Source organism: Ctenocephalides felis, unplaced genomic scaffold (assembly GCF_003426905.1).
Source record: "Ctenocephalides felis isolate EL2017-DRISC unplaced genomic scaffold, ASM342690v1 CF-g0.4_SCAFFOLD_03571, whole genome shotgun sequence".
In the NCBI taxonomy this organism is placed as follows: Eukaryota; Metazoa; Arthropoda; class Insecta; order Siphonaptera; family Pulicidae; genus Ctenocephalides; species Ctenocephalides felis.
In genome coordinates, this window is record NW_020539725.1 from 34,963,554 (window position 1) to 34,979,329 (window position 15,776).

General features: G+C 29.8%; 1 protein-coding gene across 2 annotated transcripts in view; it reads left to right on the forward strand.

Moving 5' to 3' along the window:
• Window positions 1–15,776, forward strand: part of LOC113386939 (putative mediator of RNA polymerase II transcription subunit 26) — a 165,719-nt gene that overhangs the window by 4,030 nt on the left and 145,913 nt on the right. For both annotated transcript variants that reach the window (XM_026624697.1, XM_026624698.1), the window contains exon 2: window positions 5,419–5,655. In XM_026624697.1, coding sequence (XP_026480482.1) covers window positions 5,438–5,655 — 218 coding nt within the window. In that variant the 5' untranslated portion in view covers window positions 5,419–5,437. The remainder of the gene's footprint in view (window positions 1–5,418; window positions 5,656–15,776) is intronic.

A 15,776-nucleotide genomic window follows, 5' to 3' on the forward strand; every position in this document is an offset into this window, starting at 1 on the left:
ATTTTCTCTTCAAATTGGTGGGCTGCCTGGTGAGAATTGTAAATTTTTGGATTTTTTTTTTTGAAAATGTTTGAATTTAAAAAAAAAAAATCGGGTAAAAATTAAATACACGTGATATCTTACTGTACCCCTTCCGCCCCTACGAGATATTTTATGATTGTCAATTGTTATGTAGAAAAATGAAACATATATTTGCAAAGCGACTTGTTTTACTTTTACTGTTACTGCACTTTTGTATGGAAGCTCACGTTGTTTGAGTACCACAAGCGTAAATCATGATATCGCACTAATAACGACGCGACGTTTTTGTTGTCGAACAAACCGCTATTTCATGAAAAATTCCCGCAAAACGCCATGTATTTGTAGCTCTCTTCGAATTTTTATGAGTTTTTGATTTAATTTGTGCTCTGCCGCTACGCGAAAAGCTTCAGTCGTCGGCTTGCAATATTTAACACATGGATGTGCGGAATTGTCACATAGAATATTTCGAAGAGTTATAGAGGATATATATATATATATATATATATATATATATATATATATATATATATATGTATATATATATATATATATATATATTTTATATATATATATATATATTATTTCTTTTATTTACAACTGTCCAGTTAAGGACATTTAATACATTTGAGGAATTTACAATAGTCGGCAGTAAAGGGACATTGTATACTAAAGGGGCAGGTTGGAAAAACAACTCAATAGATGTTCTCTCATTCGATATAAAATTCACAATATTTTATTGATAATTATATAATTTTAACTATTTACTTATAAAATAATTTCTTATAAATAATGATTAAGTTATTTCCATTTTTTATCAGGAGAGTTGATGGCTTAAATCCAGTGGCGCTTTTCTTTGTAATCTTCTCGGATAGTTCATAGAGGATATTTTCCGATGAAATAGAAATATTATGGTAACGATATGTTATGGGTCTATCATCGTATGAATTGGTAGTAAGAACTATCATAATGTTATGTATTTGCTAACCTTACCTACAAAACGCACAATCGTCAAATAACTATGAGGGGCTTCCATTAATCACGTGAGCCAAAAAATCACGAAATATCACGTAGGGGAGGGGAGGGTCTAGTAAGATATCAAGTGTATTTTTTTACATCAATTTAAAAAAAATCTAAAATTTGCTGGGTACTAAAAATGCACTTGATGTAGTGTGAGGGAGGGGAGTGTTGGTTTAAAATATTACCACGTATCGTCAAGGAGGAGGGGAAGGTCCAAAAATACTTAGAAATCGCTCACGTAATTAATGGACGATCCCTAAGTGCATTTTTCTAGTGTCTCATTGATAACACATAGGTGAAGTTAGGTTTTATGTAACACCTGATCGCACAGCAAATACATAGCTTTTTGGCAGTTTTTACTACCAATACATACGAAGGTACATCCTTAGCATAGCCTTACCATAACATTTCTATTTTATTAGAGAATTAGCCCCTGAATTTTTCTGGCATATTATTGCTGTTACCAATATCTAGAAGAAATTAAACAAAAATGCTATTGGAGCTAATCTATGATTGAAAATCGCTATTGATATATTTAAAAAAAGAAAATTGGCCTCGTTTTTCATAGCATATAGCTATTTACATTACATTTTATTTATATCTTTTCTATCCAACGTTCTACATATATATTAGCTTTTACAACTTTCTTTTTTATTATTCTACGTAATGACTTTATTTTTATTAATATACTATTTTTTTTATTTCTCAATATTCAATTACAGTCTGTTTTTGTATACTATTTACTATTTAATATTCTACAAACATATTTGTTTAACATACACCTATCTCCTATTTTACACGGAAGATAGATTCTATAAAAAACAGTGTGAAACTCGAAAAATTCATTCTTTTATAAAAAATCACTATAACAAAGCTATTTTTGTCAATTTTTATAACAAAACTTTGAACGAAAATTTTTAATATATTTAATATCCAACACATTTAATAAATTGTAGCTTTATCCATAGAATAAATATGAGCAACATCTATTATTCTTCCATTATTACAGAGCCGGTTCAAAATTTCAGTTTTGGTTTGTAAAGAATAAAATCTTTCTTTTTCTCGCTAGTTTTTTATTATTATCTTTTGCCATTATCGGACCATAATTTTATAAATTATAGATTTTGTAAATAATTCTGTTAACTGCTCGCCTTGAATAAATCTACGCTATCAATTATACATAAACGCCAACTAAAAACAAAGTTTTTATTTTTTTAATTTTATTGGCCTTTACAGCATTTTTAGCCACCTACATTATTCATATTATTTTTTATCATATTCCATACAATTCTTACATATATATTTCTTATACATTCATCATATATATACTATCTATCTCTTCTTATATCCTAATCTTCCATACAATTTTCTTTCTTCAATTCCATTCAATTTTCATTCTTCTTGTTTCTCAATATGTTCTTCTCACCTTCCAAACTAAACTTCTGTTTTTCTTCTTACTTCTAATACAATTTTTTTCTTGTATTCTAGAAATTAACTATTCTTAATTCTACTTTAATATTTTATATTCTTAATTCTGGTATTGCTGGAGATTCGAACCGAATTCCTCCGGCGTGTTAGTCGAGAACGTTACTGAGTGAGCTATTCCCGCCACAAAAATACAATGTTCAATACAAAAGTTTAAATACAATGCTTTTTTTATTTTGGCATTTCAAACAAACTAGTTTATACACACATAAAATTTAGTTTTGATCATGAAACGGGGAGTTCCCATCTTATCCACATATTTCCACCATGGACATAGACTACTAAGAATTTGTAACAGTAACATATATTTTGTAGAGTTATATTTCAACAGTAAAACAATGAAAATTTCATTGTAAATATAAGCAAATTAGAGTTTAGTGTTTTTATTTTTTGTAAATGCAAAAATAATAAATTTCATTAAAAACATACATATACAGACTCAGAATATGTATTTTTCTCAGAATCTGAGTACTAACCCCATAAAAATATCATGCTAAATCAAAACCTTCTGTTTCACCTACAATATATATTTATATAAGAGTATTTTTTAAGCATAAGCAAATGCTCCAACCTGCCTCAATTTATTGCCATAAAATGCATACTAAATTTTCGATCGAAAATGTCGTTCTATATTCGTCTTATAATAATAATAAAGATTGTTTTATGGATGGTTGGACAGGAGGTTTCCCATAATTGAATTGACATGAGACATGCAAGATTTTCGAACGAGCAGTTCATTTTGTAATTGAAAATAACGTGAACTATGGTCGCAAAAATTGGAACGATACTATGTCATGACAATATGGTATTATTATTATTATTTGAAATCTATGCTATATGTCAAATCGATTTTACTTAAGAGCCATAAGAGTTGGATAATAATTGTATAAAATCAGGCATTCTGCCAACCCAATGATTGAGGAAAATTGTATTAGCTTGATTGTATTCGGTTTTATACCCCAATGTAATTGATATTGATTCTAAAATTACATATAATATCTAGAACTTTTTTTTAAATTATTTGTATTTTTAGTAGAATAGGAAATAATTATACAGTTCAAGAAGTACTTAAAATATTAATGAATTGATAAAATTACCTGCGTCGACAAGTTTTAAATAATGCATCAAAACTGTATTAGGTTTTTCTGATAATAACAATTTATTTCTAATTCATTTTTAATTAGTGCAAAATTTCGGAAATTCATAAAAATGTATCTGAATAAAGAAACAGAATTTTTATAGCTTAAGTTAAATGATAAAAAAATAAAAATGACTATAAATCCTGAATAGAACTGATAACTATATTTTTATGAAGAAATATTTAAGTTAAACAATATGAAATAATTGCAGAATATTGCAGGAATCTTCTAAAATTTTAATTAAATCTAATCTAGAGTACGGAAAAATTCCTAATTTTATTTAGCTTTTAATTTTCGACATGCCTGAAATTATGTTATATGATGGAATAATAGCACTTTTTACTTCTATAGTAATTAAATTCATATTAAAATTGCTTTGATCACAAGTTAGCAATGGTCTTGCAGATTTATTAACGCCAAAATGATTAATTTGACAATTTTTATCAATTGAAGATTTTAATTTCATATTAAAAAAACATCAAATTTTGTTTAAGATTTATTTTTATATCGTTATTTAGTGATGTTTTAAATTTTACGCATAAAATGCATATTCCGGCTAAATCGACTAATTTCTTAATAATAATAATTTTGCATACATAAATAACTTGTATTCTTTAACTTTTGCTGAAATTATTTAGTTTATTATTTATTATTATTTCAAGTCCCAATAATTTCTGAACTGTTGATACTAACATATTCAAATCTATTTTATTTATTAAATTCCCGAAGGAGAAGTTTATGTTTTCATTAAAAATTCCGAATTTTATGTTTTCTCGACGTTTCAAGCTATTCTGAATCGAATTAGACCAAATTTGGAAAAGGTGTGTGTGTGTATGTATGTGTGTGAACAGATTTTTTGTCGTAAATCGACGTTTTTTCGGCTGGACCGATTTCAAAAATTTAAAAGCCATTCGATGTATCTCTTCGAGGACCATCGTTTATAAGTTTTGTGCGACGATCGGCCAAGCCGTTTCTTTGTAATTTCGGGAAAAAAATGTTAAACTTTTCGTCCACATTTAAGCTCATACTACCGAATCGTTTTTAAACAATCAAAAACTGTTCGAAACATACAAGTTGAGAATGATACTGATTCGTTTTAGGTGAAAATCTACCTAATCGTTTTCTTGCAATTAACTGTTGAAAAAAAAATTAAGCCGTTTTTCATGGAGCTTTTTTGGCTATATATATCATAGTCTTATAGAACTTACTGAAATATTACGGCCTTACAACAAGTAGTTTAATTTTAAAACTTCATCAACGTTTGAAAAAATGAGTAGTTTTTTGACGTTTGTTAAAATTAAAATTAGACGATTTACTTGGTACAACGATAGAGTACTTGGTCTTAATGAACCTACTAAACCATTAAAGTCTTACGGAAACTGGTTCAATTATGAAAATTATCGATATGTGAAAATTTGCTTCTAGAAAAATACTCCGAGTTAACGTCCTCTCGGAATTCTTTTAAATTCTAAAACTCTAAATTCATTTATTTATCATGGATTTAGTCGATTATTTACACATATCGGGAAGTTCATGTAACTTGCCAAATACCAATACCAACTAGTTATAAATTATATTTAAAAATATAAAATGTCTATATTACGAGAACACAGATATTTTTGTTTTTTATTTTTTGCTTAAACTATTTAGTTTATGTTACGTTTTATGTTTCGATAAATTTTAATTTTTGGCATTAACATCTCTAAATTTATTTTATTACGATGTCACCATTTTATTTGTAATTTCTTTCCCCCAGAGTCGGCTGTTGAGGCGGCATGGCCAGCCCGGCCGTCCATGCGAGCGGCGCCCCAGGGCCGGCCGGTAGTCAGCAACATCAACTGCAAATCCAGCAACAGACTGATCAGGATATTTCTGATCAGCAACAGCATTTAGCATCAGCCGGACAACCTCCGCAATTGCAACAGATCCGAGGAGCTCCCGTACCTGACGGATGGCGAAGGCTGTTGCATAATGGCGAGATTGTCTACTTCAGGTGAGTTTCTTTTACAAATTGCACTGGAAGCGAAAATGATATAGTCTAGTCATTTAGTAAGAATCTCGGAATTCGAGATACCCAGCTGTAAGTCTGTAAATACTTGTATATTGGCACCCTAAAGTTGTCTCAAAACCTACATATGGTATTGACACCCTACTATATGTAGGTTTTGAGACAACTTTAGTGCGTCAATATACAAGTATTTACAGACTTATAGCTGGGTATCTCGAATTCCGAGGTGAACTTACTATAATGACTGGACTAATAGATTATTTTTAATAATATTCGCCCAATATATATGCTGATAGGCACTAACTTTCAGCCAATATATAGACAAATCTTTGAACGACTTTTTAAAATTATAATTTATTTTTATGTTGTGGAAGATTTGGTATGAATATTCGATTTATATTGGTTTTAAATTATTCGCAACGACACATTGATTTTGACAATATCGAATTTATTATACAGCGTTAAAATAACGTTCTATTTAAAATGTTTTTATGAGCCCTCTACCATCTAATAATAAGAATTCTTCACTGTGATTGCTTTAACTAGGCTTCAAAAAATCGCTTTTTTGAGGAATATTTAGGAAGAAAATAAATATTTAATTGAAACGATATATCATTAAAATATTGGCATAAAATTTTGCCAATGCGCCTCGAGCGTGCAGGTGGTCACAATTTCCATCCGACACAAAAAAATCAAAACAAATACATATTTTTCAATAATATAGATTCTAGTTGAACCTAAAAAATCAGAACAAAATGAGAAATTCACCAATTTTTCGCAGCTTAAAAAATCGTATTTTTGGATACAAAATTTCACTTTAGATTGTTCAAAAAGTGGGTTAATAACTTTTTTAGATTCAACTAGAATAAAATTTAATCCTGAATAGAATGAATTTTTTCCATTTAGTTTTTTTTTCCTATCTTTCCCGCTAATTAGGAAGAATCGAAAAAATTCAAGGCCGAGAAATCGCGGGTCGAAGTTTTCGTTCCGCTCGTATCCATGCTTGACGCTTGCTCACTATTTCTTCTGAATTTGTTTTGGAAGACATTTTTGCAATTAAAAACAATCGATTTTTTTAAGCCTCTAAAACAGGCTGCCCCCTCAAAACGCAGTAGGGTGTTTCATATATTATCATTAATTTTGCACTAGACAAAATCAATTCGAGAAAAGAAAATTGATCAAAGTTCGTAATTTGTATTTATTATCTGTAGCAAGAAAATTTAGCCTTTACTTCATATAACTATCTGACAAATTACACGGACTTTGACAGTCACGTGTTAAATACAAAACAAACATCCTTGGAATTGTTTGCATAGGAATCTCTAGTATGTATCTTGGCCACCTAATGGCATATATCTTATTCTACCAGATTCGAGGTTTTCTATTCTACAATGTTTATACTATCAACTGATACTATTTGTTATATCAATCGAGGAAAGTAATATAAGTTGGTATTGAAAAAAATATATTACGATATTACGATAAAAGTCCAATTTGTTGTCAAATAAGTATTATCTACAGAATTGTTACTTTGGTAAGTTGAATAATTTGAGTAATTGAGTAATTTTAATATGTTTGTCGACTAGAATTTAAAACGCAATTTGAACTAAAGCACGTCTAAATATAAAAATCAAAATGCAAGGATCACTTTACAAAGGCAACCTGTTGAAAATCTTTTTGGCTACATTTGCAGTATGATTCTAGTTCAACGCCACGAACGTAAAAGTTTTACAATCCCATCGGGAATAACCCCGTATTGATTCTTTTACGACTTGACTTTATTCACAAAGTGTACATTTTCTTCAGATGTTTGGAATGTCTTTCCTTGATGGCAATAGGATTGGATTTGCTTATTTTCAATTGCTTTTTTTATAAGGACTGGTTTATTAAATATTTAGAAACAATTTGTTTCAGGCTATGCTCAATATTTATTTGAAAATAAATTCTAAAAATTTTAACATTTTTTGAAAAAGCAAATAAAATTAAAGTGCAATATTACACAGTATTAGTCAATGTAAGAACAGTATTAATCAGTATTTAACTGATTTTGTTTTTGTCTGTTTGCCAATAGTTGAAAATGTAATAGCTTAACTGATTTAGATACGTCACTGGATGTATCTACTAATTTCTAATTAATATTATTTTCTCATATATTGTACTAAGAATTTATATTAAATTAATTAATTATAAACTGTTTTAAAATTCGCCTTGATAAAAGGCATATTTTGAAATTATAATTTATGATAAATTAGTATATGTCTGCATCAAATGGAAAATGCAATTAGTACAATGGCAATCAATTTTCAATAATAATCATTTTCGAAAATTTCTCCTTGCCCTATGTTAATTATGGATCTCCTCCCATCGAGAGCTTTAATAGAATTATCGCAAAGCTTGTTTACCCTAAACATCTACTTATTATTCGTTGAATCATTGAATAATAGAACATTTCGAGATCTGCACAATACATTTAAAGGAAAGAAGGATTTTGATCGGATATCTTTAATTGTTTCTCTTACACAGACAAAGACAAAAACCAATTCTTTATCTAAACGACTGTTTGGGCCATTAAGAGAAATCACATACAATAAACAAGGCAAAGAGAACAACGATATATTTAAACAATGAAATACTAACTACATACAATAGCCTGATTTTTGCAATGATTGACGACGACTTTCTCCTTACAATGATACAGCTAAACAAAAAAGATATCTTTTCACAGTACATTTATTTAGCACGATCATTTGTTGGAAATGCAAATGCATCCGCTTTGACATAAAACAACAATGATAGTTATAACGGTAGATGTTTTTTCAGCATTCTTTGTGATATGTACCAGACAATGAGATCTCTAGTTTTCATTAGATTGAAAGAGAGTAATAAATAGAAGGAAGAAAATCATCTCTATTGCATATGAATAGTTGAGATCAGTGTTTTACGTAACAGACCATGGTGTTAATAAATAATTAATTCTGTTTTATGAAGACTTGATTAAGCTACAATATTATTACTTAACACGATCCCGGACGTAGCATTCATTTTCATTGTGATGTAGAATGACATGAATGCTATAGCATTCAAATGTTACAGTCAATTTTTTGTGAATCTTACGTTTTTGTAATTATTTTACTTGTTAAGGTAATGACTGATTGATTCTTTTATCTATTCTTTTCTTTTATATCTATACTTATTCTTTTATATCTTATTTTTTCCCGTGGTCACAAACTAGCTTGGGCAAGCACATTGCGTAAATAGAAGCGTAAAACTTGACGTGGATGCTTTAGCATTCATCATATATAACGATTAAAATATATGGTCATCTGACACCCTCCTAAACGGTGTTCAATCAAATTTCGGATACCATAACTAATTTAAAAATAAAATGACTAATGAAAAATAAAATTTTTGAATCTTTCTGAAGTTTATACTGTTTGCAAACGTGTTAATAAGACTAAAAATAACTAGTGGTGTATGAAATCGTGCCTGAAGGCAAATTACTGGAACTTTCTGTACCGTAACGCAATGTTCGAGGAATATTAAATGTTTTCAAATAGTTGTCTAAGAAATGTGTAATATTTATAATAATTATATAGTCTGAATTACAAAGTTAAGTTTCTTTATCTAAAGTATATATGCGAGCTTTTTAACTTTAGCCAGAATTAAAATTAAAATATGAATTATTTTCGGTATACAAAAAATATCTAAAAGCAGTTGTTTTCTCAGCACAAGCTAAATCATTCAAATCGGATGCTTCATTCTCTCAAAAACTGCCATTTTTTGTACATTTAGCTCTGTATTTTCGAAAAGGCTGGACCTGCTTTTGCCAAAAATCAATCTCCACTTCTCCCAATCATTACAAATTGAATGTTTTTTGGATCATTCAAATCGGATACTCTGTTATCTCAACAACTCAATTTCTATTTTCTGCACTCTTTGTTCCGTATCTTCGTAATGACTAGGCCTGCCTTTGCCAAAAACTAATCAGCACATCTCCCTATCAATATGAATCGAATGTTTTTTTGAACTATTAAAATCGGTTGATCCGTGCGCCCGAAATCATGGACGTAAATTTGCGGACACACAAAACACACACTAACATCCATATTTTCTAAGGTATGCCAAAATGTTCAGAAACCACTGAAACGTGAATTTATGCAAAAAAAAAATATTTTTGTTTTATGGCCCATTACTATAAATTACCCTACGAGAATTTAATAATGATTTTGGATAATTTTGCAGGAATTTTGATTTTACGATTTATTAATTATGCTTTCGTTTCAAAATATAATGATATAGAAAATCCATACAAAAAAATATTTTCGTTTTTTATTAAAATCATTTTATTTTCATTTTTTCAAATAATTTTGTATTTTCAACTCTGGCTATTCCACATTGAATTTATTCGCATATCATAATTCTTTGAGCAATATATGGAAACGAATAAAATTGCAGTATGTCATAAATTTAAAAATGCAGCATCGACCATTGATGCTTTCGTTCACACAGTCCATTGCATCCAGGAAGTTAAAATTTTCAATCGTGGCACCTTTATTACTCACGATTATGCGATGTGCATTCACGACAGATTTATATTGCCGTGCACATTTCCTACTTTCAAAAAATATTGCATTTATACTGGTACCGCTACATCTATCTACAATGTAATATGCTGGTTTAATATGTATCAGGTACATTCCTTTTTCAAATCATTTCGTCATATATAAATACAGATTGTAAGATGTAATATGTAATATATCCTTTGTATGCGGAATTGAATTTATTTATTGAGAGGCGTACTATTCAGTGCAGTAATATTCAGTGCATTTTCTGTTCTTCTTTGAACTTTTTTTTAAATAATACTATACTTATATTATTCCAGCATAATATTTGATTAACTTCTACTACAACATAATATAGCGATTGTAAAGAAGAACTAGAAGGGTATTCTAGTGCAGAGGCATAAATTTTAGGTCATTTTTAAATCATAGTAAAAAAGGCAATCAATTTTTCACTAATTTTTTTTAGATTCATTTGTCAACGGCACAAGAGTACAGAAAAAAGTAAAAAAAAATGTTCATGATTTAATAAAATATCAAGCAGTTGTTGATGTAAGGGTTCACAAAACGATTGAATCTCTCCTAAGTATTAATCTACAATTATGTCTAAATGGCATTTTTAATATTTAGTTAAAAAAAATTGACAATATGGCGACTGTTTGGGAAAAAACATTTTCTTACCACTTTTTTAAGTTTCTCGAATTTTTTAAACATACTAAGAATTGAAATTTGGGGATGAGGTTAGTATATGCCAAAGAGAAGTCTATAAAAGAGATTCTCTGAAAATTTCAAGTGAATCGGCTCGGTAGAACTCGACAAATGGTGCACATCGTAATGAATAAGATAGTTTTGAAAAAAAAAAAACAGTTAAAGTTTTGCAATAAGTAGGAAATTAACATTTTTAAACAGCGAAAATAATTTAATTTAAAAAAATCGTATACATGTTCTTGTATAGTTTTAAGCCTTGAGAATATAAAAAAATGATTTTTTGGAAATTGTACACCAGAATACTGCTTTAGGGGGCGTCTATTAATCGCGTGATGGACGTTTTAAGGATTTTTCGACCCCCTTTCACTCTTGGTGATACGTTGTGATATTCAAAATTACCCCACTCCCCCACCAAACATCACGTCTATTTTTAGTTACGTGAAAAAATTGTAACATTTTTGAATATATCTTTTTGAAAATTTTTGCATTTTTTTTTTACTAAACCCCTTTCTCCCCTACGTGATATTTTGTTACGCCACCACTTCCCATAAAAACCTCACGTGATTAATGGACGCTTACTTAAATGTTAAATTCGCCTGCAGGATTAACTCCCCAGAAGGATTGGATTTAGTTTAGTATTATATTGATAATGCATGAATGTCTAGTATTTAATTTTCGAAACATTACTATGGCTACTTTTATTTTTTTTACAAGCACACACATGAACATACATATATAAGTTTATTGATGTATAATTATAAGTACAATCATCCGTAACATGTATGATCGAGCATGAAAAAGATCATTTTCATATAATGCTTCTTATCGGCAGTGTCTCGTTTTAATTAATGATCAATTTATATAAATTACTAATTGGAAACGGCTCTTGGGTTATTGTGAATACATTTCTTGTAGAGGTCAGCAAGTCTCATTGTGGTGTTGTCCGTCTTGACTGATTGTGAAAGTTCACTCTCGCATACATATACTCGTAATACGCGTTCGCTGATTGTATTAAATGTCATATCAACTTCAATATGTTTATATGTATATATGCCAGATTTAATCGATTCGAAGCCGATTGCAAAACTATCGTGAGATTGAGCCAACATTTTGTTACATTGATTTGCTGATTTATGATAATATACAGTGCTCGCAATTACCAATTTCTTGATATGCTTGTGTTTTCGCGGTTAAGCAATTTTCTCCTTTCCAATATCACTTTATGATTGATCACGGCAGTAATTGTGCCGGTGAATGTTCCGATGGCAAACAATTGGAATCTTTTCAACATGTATGAGTCGACTGTAATTGTCGACCATGTAACTACCGTTAAAAATGATTAAAGGGTTTCTCAAAGAGTAAGCTGATATTAGTAATTATTTTTTTGACATAACTATTAGACTTTCTTGCTTAGCGTTAAATTGTTTAATGAAGAGTTTTTAGAACAAAAAGCACGTTGTAAAAGAAGGCGCAGACACGATTTATAAATATTTATAGCTCATCTAATGAATATAAACCATATAAAACTAATCTGAGTACATATACATAGTATTAAATTGTGAGCTTAATATATTATTTATTCGTAAATTTAGTTTATTGAAAGGAAATAAATTTCTGATCACTCTATAAAATTTTTCCTCAAAATGTTTTTTGTAATTTGTTCCCATATGGTAAGTTATTATAATCGTCCAAAAATGGAAATTAAAAATTTTCATTTTTCAGCATATCTTCACGTTTCAGAGGTTTCTGAATATTTTAGCATAGCTTGGAAAAAATCGATGCGTCTGTGTTTGTGTATGTATGTACGGATACAAATTTTCGCGTAGGTTTTCGGGCGCTTGGATCAACCGATTTGAATAGTTCAAAAAACATTCGATTCCTATTGATAAGGAGATGTGCTGATTAGTTTTTGGCAAAGGCAGGTCTAGCCGTTACGGAGATACGGAGCAAAAAGTGCAGAAAATAGAAAACGAGTTTTTGAGAGACGGAGTATCCGATTTGAATGATGTAAAAAACCTTTAATTTGTAATGGCGGGGGAAGTGGTGATTAGTTTTTGGCAAAGACAGATGCAGCCGTTTCGGAGATACGGACTAATTGTGCAAAAAATAGCAGTTTTTGAGAGAAATGAGCATCCGATTTGAATGATTCAAAAAGCTTTCTGCTAGTATTGACGAAACAATTGTTTTGGGAAAATTAATATTTCAAAAATTTTCAAATAATTCGGATTTTCGAATTTTTAATTTAGTACCGAAAGTTCCAGCAATTTGCCTCAAGGCACCATGCCATACACCACTAGTTTGTTAACAGTTTATTTAAAAGATTTGAAACGCAAAAATCAATAAAACAATGTATTTTTGATCATGTAGAAGTACTACATCAGATTCTGGAAAACAAAAAACAAAGCTAGACTGTTTTTATACAAATGCAGTTCATTAATTTTGGTTAATAAATTTAATAATCAGTATTTACTTACGAGTATTTGCTTCAATTAGTCTTATGATTTTTTTTTATTTCTACAACCTATTTTTATAATATCAGAATCATTTAGTAATTATGAAGAATAATATGCGAAGTTAAAACCAAAGTAGAATTTACCGAATGGTATCTGCCTCTTTTTGTGTTGATTGAGTCTTATGATATGGTTATTAAAATTTATTAGCTTAAAAACATAATAAAAATAAATTAATGTTTCAAGTTGTGTCAAAATTCAATCAGTATTTGCATCTGACGTTATGTTCGTAGTGGTTCATATTATATAACTCACTAAATACATTACGGCCACTTAAAATTCTTCCGACAGAAAAACATTCGTGCAATATTTTTAAATGTTAATCAACTGAGGCGGCGAGTGTTCTTATGTATTTTTAAACCAAGTTAACTATGCAACATCGCCGAAGTTTCGAAAGCATGAAGCGCACTTATCGGAGGTTAAAATATGATTTACATTCTCGAAAAAATTAAACGATTTCAGACACAATTTTGTTGCTTGTGTGGTCAACAAATGGAACACGCTTTTTGTCTCAAATTACATGCACTTTTTTTTGGTATTTTTCGAGAAATCCAGAAAAACACACGTAGTACCGTCGACTATTTTATCGCAAACTTTTATTCTCATTTGGACGTGTGTCCGGCGGTCACTGACAAGAAGATTTATTGGGGGTGGTAAAAAGTTAACAGAAGAAGTCAGTCAAGAAAGTTTTTTTGTAAACAGTTTTTGGTTCGCTTTGGGTGTGAGGAACCTTGTGTCCGCGTCAGCTCTGTTTATGCTTTTAGTATATTAAATAAATGAATAGATATATATTTCACTTTTATACATTTGTCAAAAATATAAAAACATAATCTGCCAAATATGAATATAAGTACAATTTAACTGTTTATGTTAGAATTCATGTTATAGGCATATGTTATTCCATTCCATTCATGTTATATGTTAAACATTTTGAGGCAAAAATTTATTTTCATTATTATGAATTATTAATTGAATAACAATAATGTTAATAATGTCCGATAGGCCGGTGGCATCTCCAGTAATCCGACACCCTCGCTACCGATTTTTTTTTTGTAATTTTTGGAAATTTTAACGTTATTTCCAAAATCATATGTTAAAAATTTTGACTTTTTCACTATAATTTAGTAATCCGAACATTCCAGTAATCCGACGCCCTAATGAGAAACGAACATTCAACTCAAGTGAACGCATGAATGAACTAACTGAATTTTAATTATTCTTATAAAAATTTAGAAGCAAGCCTTAAACTAACTGTAAGCGGAATTCTGTCTTTTTGGAAGGCAATTAGGGCATCGTGCCTTAAGGCAAATTGCTGGAACTTTCCATACCGTAATTCAAAATTCGAGTAATTAAAAATAATCAATAAAAGTTGATCAATGATTTGAAACTTTTAATAGAATTTTGAACCATATTAAATCATTCTATCTTAAATCATTTATTTTGAAATATTGTGGAAATTCTGAACTTTTTTTCAAAGCACTCGTACTGCTTTAACTGCATAAAGACGAAATATCAAAGCGCGTAAGCGCCGCGTCGCCGTCTAACGCGTAAACATTGGTACGGAAACCATAGGAATGTAAACAAAATTTATACTTATTGTTAAAATCTCTATAAAACATCTAATAATTTGATGTGCATATGTCTAATGATCATTTTTTACCGCCAAATGGCATTTTTTTTACGTTTTTTACTAGATCTCCGAAACCGCTAGACCTGCCTTCATGAAAATTTGATCAGTTCTTCATCGTGTTAATACAAGTAAAATGTTTTTTGAATTAATCAAATAGGACGCTCCGTTCTCTTAAAAACCGTGTTACCGTTTTTGGCACTTTTTGCCCCGTATCTTTGGAACGGATAGACCTGCCCCCGCCAAAAACTAATCAGCACGTCTCCTTATCAGTACGAATTGAACGTTTTTTGAATTATTTAAATCAGTTGATCGGTGTTTCCGAAATCGTCGACGAAAATTTGTATCCGCACACACACACACATACACATACACACATACATTCATTTTTTCTATGGTAAAAAAATATTCAGAAACCTTTGAAACGTAAAGATATATAAAAATTTTCATTTTCGATTTTTTGGCGATTACTATAACTTGCCCTACGGGAAGTTAAAAATTTAGAAGCAAGTCTTAAAAAAACTATTAAAAAAATCGTAAATTCATTCATATACATTTTTTAAAATTTTGTATCTGAAATCCCTGCAAGTACAATAAACGTAATTACTCAAATTGCCGCCACTCCAAATGACTTGAAACAGAATGGATAGCAAAATGTGAGAAGTACGCCAAGATTCCTTTGCAGTTTACCAAAGTTTTACA